Genomic DNA, 7,679 nt, shown 5'->3' on the forward strand with positions numbered 1-7,679 from the left:
TCTCTCTGGCCTCTTTGGTTCCTTTCCCCTAAATTACATCACGCCTCAACACATCTTGTGTGACGCAATAGCTGCGAGTTCATGAGCAAACACACACAAACCAACTTCCTGGAAGCTATCGCGAGAGCCATAGTTACTACATTTCCCAGAAACCTCTAGGCAGCAGTGGCCCTGGGGGGTACACGAGAACTGGCTGCGTCCACCGACGGGAATTGTAGTTCCGCGCTGCAGCGCGTCCCCGGTGGACTTCCGGTCTGTGCGTCCGATTTAGGCGCACCGTGGAGGCCTTTGGGAATCGCAGTCCGGAGCGCACAGGTCGCCGGGAGCTGTAGTCCGTCCCGCCTGCCCAGTCAGCGTGGTACCACCCGACGGCTGCCCAGGGAATGCGAAAACGGTCGGTCCTGGGGAGCAGAGAGGCTGACGGGGTGAGGGCCCGGAGAGTCCCGTACGGAGGTGGGTGGGAACATGCCTGATTGCCAGGTGACAGGAAGAGGGGGCTCCTGTTGCTTAGTGACTGGGAGAGGGCCTTGTTGCCAGGTGACAGGAGAGAGCACTGGTTATTGACGAGAGAAGTCTTCAGTTGCCAGGCGACCAGAAGAGACCCTGTTACCCAGAGACGAGAAAGGAGGAGTCCTCCATTACTAGGTGATCAGAAAAATGGACCGGGTTACCAAGGGGGTGGGGTGTCCTCTGTTGCTTGGGAACCAAAAGTATTGTTTCCTAGGGATAGAAGGGGCGATACTCCGTTGCTAGGTTACGGTGATCCGTACCTTTTTGCTTAGAGACATGTAGTGGGGATGGGTCTCTATTACCAAGTGAGCAGAAAAGATTCTTTTCCCCTAGGACTGGGGCATGAAGATGTTTCTAGTTCTGGAGACATGTTAAGTAGCAGGGTCAGGGACCTCGTGTGCTCCCACGCTGGCCTCAGTGCCCATCTCAGTGGCCGTTGACACTGACACAGGAGTCTGGACACCTGGATGATCCAGATCCTGGGTCCCTAACACCCGTCTCCTTGTTCCACCCCAGCAGGAGCCGAGGAGGGTATGTCTCAGGCCCCGGAAGCGCGGCCAAGCCCACCCTCAGTGTACCACGAACGGCAGCGACTGGAGCTGTGCGCCGTCCACGCTCTCAACAACGTCCTCCAACAGCGGCTCTTTAGCCAGGAGGCTGCAGACGAGATCTGCAAGAGGTGACAGCCACCGGCCCTGGCCCTGGAAGTGCCTGCTTGGGAGGCACTAGCAGGGCCAGGGCCCAGATCCCGGAGCTGTTGCCTGCTCCTCCACCTGCCGCTTCTCACAGCCTACCCCCAGCTGTCTGTGTTTCTCCTCCTGTCCATCCTATACACAGCCCCTCCTCTGCTTCTGTCCCTCTGTGGGTTCCTGACTCCTAGAGAATAGCCCAGGCCCTTCAGCCTGAACCCCAAGGCTTTGGGTGCTCTAACCCTTGCCTGCCTCTCTGCAGCTTCACCCTTCATGGCTCTCTTTGGCCCCAAATGGCCCCGCTGTGGTGTCTCTGAACTTTTACACAGGCTGCTCCCCGTTACCACAAGATATTCTCTTTCTTGGTCACCTGGGTGCCCCTCAGAATTTCTACCATCACTTTAAGAAACTCTCTTCCTCTTCCCACCTATACACCTCACGGTCCTTCTGCAGACACACAGATACCCCAGCCTGCCACGCATGCCCACATGCAGAGGCAGCCCTTCTGTCTTCTCACTGCTGCTCACCCAGCATCCTCAAACTGTAGATTTATGTTAGACGATGACATTCATCTGTAGATTACTCTGTAAGATCCTCATCTCCCCTGCAGCCAGCTCTTTCATGCCGAGGGCCTGCTGAACAGCTAGAGCTGAGGCAGATGTGATGAAGAGAGGGGCTGGGGTTACGGGCCTTCCGTGTCACTGCTCTCCAGAACAACAGGGCCACATCTGGAGAGAGCTAGAGGGGAGGCTTGGGCACAAGGGACAGCTGGGGATAGGTAGCTGGCCAGGCAAGGCCCACTTGCCACTGGAGGAGGCTGGCACCAGGGAGAGCTGTGAACAGAGTAGAGCAGGGAATTACCAAATGAAAGAGGCGCACTGTTCAGATCTGGTGACAGGAACAGCATTGTCATTCGGGGGCTCTGATGACTCCTCTCCCAGAAGAAAGGACATCTGAAGCCAGTCTGGAACGAGGCCATGAAGAGAAGGGTGGATGGAAGGGCAGGGACTTTGTCCAGGGCCCTTGGGAGTCGTGAGAGGTGGGAGGAGGAGAGGGGCAAGGCAGCCCAAGGCTCCTGGAGGTGGGCTGGGGGAGACACGACACTGGGAAGGCTTCTGAGTGAAAAAAGAGAAAAGTCTGTCCAGGCTGAGAGTACAGGTTTGGGGATGAGAGGGAAAACAGGACTTAGGGCCCCATAAGCTGTGCAGGGCTTGACGGGAGAGAAGAGTCAACGCTCAGGTTCTGGGTTTCTGCTGTGTGGGACAGTGGAGGCCTTTCCAGAATTTCCAGCTTTGGCTCTGCTCCCCCTTACCCCCAGGCTAGCCCCAGACTCCCGGCTGAACCCCCATCGCAGCCTCCTGGGCACCGGCAACTATGATGTCAACGTGATCATGGCTGCCCTGCAGGGCCTGGGCCTGGCCGCTGTGTGGTGGGACAGGAGGAGGTAGGGCCTAGACTGGGCTGCACTGCCCTGCGTGTGGGGGATGAAGCAGAGGGTGCTTGAAAGTAGATGGGGGAGGCTCTTTCCGGGGAAAACTGGTGGCTGTGCAGATGGGACTAACTGAATGATGGGCTAAACCGATAAACTTGGTGCCAGTCAAAATGGTGCTGTGAGGTCCACATGAGGGGCTCGTGGCTGAGGTGGGGAAAGATGAAAATTAGGTCAAGAGTCGTGAGACCAGCCTGTTTACCCAAGGCAAACCAAATGGAAGCCAGCCTGGGCTACGCATGGAGACCCTGACTCAAAAGGGCAAACAACAAAAAGTTGAGGGGCTGGGACTCCATTGACAGAAGCTTACCCAGCATGTATGAGGCTGGGGTTCCATCCCCAGCACCCCATGAACTGCTGTAGTGGGCACACCTAGGATGCCGAGACCCTGCCTAAACAAGGCCAAGGCTGGGCTCGGCAGGTAGGAAGTAACAGGTGAGTGGATGGGAGGGTGGCCATTCTGGGAGAGGAAGCAGGATCCAAGGGCCTCTGGGGCTCCATGCTGTGCCCTCCCCTCCCCAGACCACTGTGCCAGCTGGCCCTCCCCAAGGTGCTGGGCCTGATCCTGAACCTGCCCTCTCCTGTGTCACTGGGGCTGCTGTCCCTGCCCCTGCGCCGCCGGCACTGGGTGGCACTGCGCCAGGTGAATGGCGTCTACTATAACCTGGACTCAAAGCTTCGGGCACCTGAAGTCCTGGGAGACGAGGACGGTGTCAGGTGAGCGGTGAAGGAAGTGGCAGATTGAGACCAGTGCTGGAACTCCCCTGCAAGGAGATGGGCCTGCCTGCACTGTCCAGATCTGTCTCCCCTGTCTCCCTTCAGGGCCTTCCTGGCAGCTGCCCTGGCCCAGGGCCTGTGCGAGGTGCTACTGGTGGTGACCAAGGAGGTGGAGGAGGCCGGCTGCTGGCTGAACACAAGCTGACCCGGTGCCTGCTACTACAGTCCTGAGTGTCCAGTGCCTAGGAGGGGCCTGCACTCGGCCCCAAAGTCCCCAGTCCTCCCCCCCAATCGCTGCTGCCTCAATAAATCTGCTCTTTTGCTATCAATGCTTGCGTTCCAGGGGACTGCGCTCATCACGGTGCCCAGAGGGAGACAGAAACCAGAGACATGTCACCTCCCAAAATTAGTAGGGGGACATAAGATGGAGCAGGGATCACTCCTCTTTAAGGTTTAGAACATCGGTGAGGAAGTCATTCCCAAAGATGACCCTGGACCTGACTTCCCAGGTGTGTGTGTGTTGGGGGGGGGGGGGGGCTGGGCGGTAGATAGGACTGGTTGTAACCAGCCTCCGTCCGGAACAACTGGACTTGAAGGGTGACTGAGTGAAGTCACATGATCCTAAAAAGCAGGAGGCCAGCCCAGTGGAGCCCTTTTAGGATTTCTGACACACACACCCCCACCAGAGAGAGCCAGCATGAGCTGTGGGAAGCTGTGACTAGGGCTTGGGGAAGGGGGCTCCTCACTGCAACCTCAGGAAATTGTCACGGCAGCTGCTATTTTCCCAGAGTGTGCTGGACTGCCTGAAAAGGTCTGGCTGGCTCAGCCCTGAAGGAGGTGAGGGACAGACTGAAGCAGAAGAGGGGTGTCTCCATCACAGTCACCCAAGCTGACCTTCTCAAGAGGCTGCGATACTTGGAGGGCCCCAGATGTACCCAGAGTGCTGCTCCTGCTGTCGTCACCAGTTATTTGGGGAGGTGTTGACAGACAGGCCTATCTGGGACAGAGGGGAAGAGGACTGGAGCCAGCAGGAGGGCCCAGATAGGAGCACCCTGAAAAAGCAGTGGAGGTGATAGCATAGGGGGGGGAGGAGAGGGCCAGGACCTGGCCCTGAGCCCTGGGGCATGTAGGAAACAAAAGAGGAGATTGTCCTCCACTGATGGGACGGGCCTGGGCCACAGGGACCTAGGATATTGATTACGGGTGAGGAAGGGCCCACATTGGGGTATGATAGCCCATCTTGGGCAGGATCTACCCTGGTAATGAATTCATCTGGGGATGAAGGCCACATCCTGGCACCATGCTAGTAAAAGGCAGAGGCTCAAGCTGCTGCTATCTGGTCCCCAAGATTTCTGAGGTCAAAGGTAAAGTTGTAAAGTAAAAACCAAGGCAGCATGTGGAAGACACATACTGGGTTGCTGGAGTACCCCACCCTGGAGCCCAGCACCCTTGCTGCCCCCTGGCCTCTGTCTTCTCCAGCCTCCTAGCCCCTCCCTCGGTCTCCTCTCTGTCCTTCTCCATGTGTCCAAGTTAGCACTTCCACCACCACCCCCGTGTTGTGTCTGCGCGCACCCTTTCCCCATTTTTGAGACACTTGCCACGATCCTCCTGCCTCAGCCACCAAGTGCTGGAATCATAAATGTGTGCCAGCACACCACACTTCCCCATCTCTTTCCATGGCTCTGAAGTCTCTCTGGATCTCTGGGCCTCTTAACCTTCTCTCTGCCTCTATCTCCCTCTTTCCTGTCCACCCCCACCCCCGCCCCACCTGTCGCCTGTCTAGTCCCGGGTAGGGGACAGCTGCCAGGACTCCCTGGGTGTTTCTATTCTCGGCCTGAGTGGTGCAGGCTGTGACATCCCAGGTGCCCCCTCAGCTATGACCAAATAAGGTATGAAATGAGGAGCCTGTGGAGGGAAGGGTGCAGGCCTGCACGCCGATACAGTGCATCCTGTTTGCCCTTAGTGCTGACTTGGTGCCCCACTGACACCCCACTTCTGAGGAGAGCACCCTTGGCCCTAACATGCCTCAGCAGGCCTGTTCTGAAGCTGGTGGTTCCCTGATACTCATGGACAGGGCCCCATGCTGCCTCCAGGGCCTGAGGCACAGGCTGTAGAAGGGGAGGGTTGGTTGGTGCTACAGTTGCCTTACCAGCTGCTCCTGGCTGTGCTGACAGCTGAGGCTCAATTTAGCTGCAAGGCCAGGGTCTGGCCAGATAAGGTGTGGATAGGGACAGGACCCGCCCCTATGGTGCCCCTTAAATTGCAGGGCTTGGGCTGAGGCTGGGGGCGCAGACAACAAGGCCAGGTGAGAGGGTCCTGCTGCTGTGGTGGCCCACAAGGCACCCGGTGTCTCTCCACCTGTCCACTTGCCTCTCCTGACTCGGCTCCTACCTTCCACAGCTTCCATCCTCTCCTGTGCCTCTCTCAGCCTGTTTCTTTATCTCTGCCCCCCAACATTTCATCTGTCTCTGTCTCTGTTTTTCCCTGCCTCCATTTCTGTATTTGACTTTCCCTGTGTTCTCCTTCTGCCTGTGTTTCTCCATCTGTCTCTCTGATTTTCTCTCCTTTCATCTCTGCCTCTCAGCCCAATATCCCCATCTCTCACATTACCTCAGTATGTGTTTCTCTCTTGATCTGATTCCCTTCTCTCTGTATATCTTTCCATAACTGCCTTTGTCTCTCATCTTTCCCTTTCTCTGCCTCTCTCTATCTCTCCGTCTCTCTCTCCATCTCTCCGTCTCTCTCCATCTCTCCGTCTCTGCCTCTCTCCATCTCTCCATCTCTCTGTCTCTCTCCATCTCTCCATCTCTGCCGCTCTCTAATTCTCCATCTCTGTCTCTGCCTACTTGTTCCCCAGCTCTTCCTTCCCATCTTCTATTTTCAGGTCTCTTCCTCCCTCTCCGCTGGGGCCGAAGCCCTGTGTTCTCTCCTGAATAAAGCTGGCTCTGTCCTGGCTCCCCCTTCTCTGCATCCGTCTGTCCTTCCCCCTCTGCCCTCACCCACACCCAGCCCAGATCCTGGGTGAGGGTCTCAGTACCAGCAGTAGGGTCATCCCTCCTGCCCCACACAACAGGAGAGAAGGGTGGAAAGCAGGGACTCAAGACCAGAGAGGCAGGGAGGACGGTCAGCACAGATGGGGGACAGTGGGTCATGGGACGCAGAGGCCAGGCAGTACCCCACACCCAGCAGACCGGTCTCCCCTCCCCCTCAGACCAGGCTGTGCCAGCGCCAGGACAATGCACCCTTGTCTCCTGTCCTGACAGCTGGGGGTTCCTGCCTCCAGCTCCTTCAGAGAAGTCAGCAGCTTTCAGCTCCGCCTTAGGCGGGGGAGTGGCCCAGAGGACCAAGCTTGTGGGGCATCTGCTATCTCCAGCCTCCTGTCTCTGCCTGAGCCCCAGAGTCCTTCTGTCACCCTGGTGTTTGTTCACCCTTCCTACCCTCTACTGTCCCCTCCACTGTTTCCTTTCTCACCTTCCAGTTTGCCTGGCCCCTCCTCACTAGGAATCTTGTGAGCACCTGCTGTGTATGAGGCCCCAGACTCTGGTCTCCTTCCCTCCTGCACCCCACCCATTGTTGTCTCTTATTGGCCTCCTCCCTTTCTGTGTTCCTGGGAGAAGGAATGAACACACTTTGAACCCCTACTGTCACTAGCCCTCTCTTATCTCTGCACTCTTCCCTCCCCCTCCTCCTTTTCTCTGTTTTCTGTACTGTCTTCCAAGACAAAGAATACATTTATCGAGTACTACTATATCCTTCTCTCCTGTCCTTCACTCCCCACTGACCACGGTGTCTGCCAGTCTCTGCTTCCTGCTTCTCTCTGCCTGGGGAATGCAGACATTTACTGGGCACCAGCAGTAAGCTAAGCTTTTAATAAACACTTCCTTCTTTTTCCCTTCTTCCTGTCTGTCATTTGCTGCCTGCTGGCTTCCCTATTCCGGGAAAACGAAGGGCACTAATTGAGCACGTGTGACAAGCTCTCTCTCTCCTCCTCTGCAGAGAAAGCTGCAAGCACTCCAGGCAGAGGGCTGGGGTGCCCCTTGAGAGTACAACTAGGGTAGAAGGGGCAGGCATGCTTTGGGTGCTAAGGCAGGGACCAGAACTCACGTTCAGAACAAATGAGGAAACTAAGGCTACTGGAAAGAGGGTGCGCCCCCCTACAGCTGGCCTGGGTCCCCACCCAATGTGATTCTCATTCTGTCTCTGTCATGGTCACATGCCATCTTCCTTTGACCTCTTCCTGTCTCTGCTCACATGGTCTGGCTGCACACACAATG

General features: G+C 56.8%; 1 protein-coding gene across 17 annotated transcripts; it reads left to right on the forward strand.

Annotated features, from left to right (window-relative positions):
* The first annotated feature begins 128 nt into the window (after window positions 1-128).
* Josd2 (Josephin domain containing 2) lies at window positions 129-3,734 on the forward strand. 17 transcript variants are annotated; one of them, XM_038313987.2, is made up of 6 exons: window positions 129-453; window positions 538-645; window positions 1,027-1,189; window positions 2,518-2,643; window positions 3,211-3,405; window positions 3,511-3,734. In XM_038313987.2, exons 1-6 carry the CDS (start codon window positions 384-386, stop codon window positions 3,608-3,610), a joined length of 762 nt encoding a protein of 253 aa, XP_038169915.1. In that variant the 5' UTR covers window positions 129-383; the 3' UTR covers window positions 3,611-3,734. The 17 variants fall into 17 exon arrangements, with proteins under 17 accessions (XP_038169915.1, XP_038169916.1, XP_038169923.1 ...); XM_038313988.2 differs by having other exon boundaries at window positions 1,030-1,189; XM_038313995.2 differs by having other exon boundaries at window positions 581-645.
* Window positions 3,735-7,679: the final 3,945 nt, after the last annotated feature.

This window comes from Arvicola amphibius, chromosome 12, assembly GCF_903992535.2.
Source record: "Arvicola amphibius chromosome 12, mArvAmp1.2, whole genome shotgun sequence".
NCBI lineage: Eukaryota > Metazoa > Chordata > Mammalia > Rodentia > Cricetidae > Arvicola > Arvicola amphibius.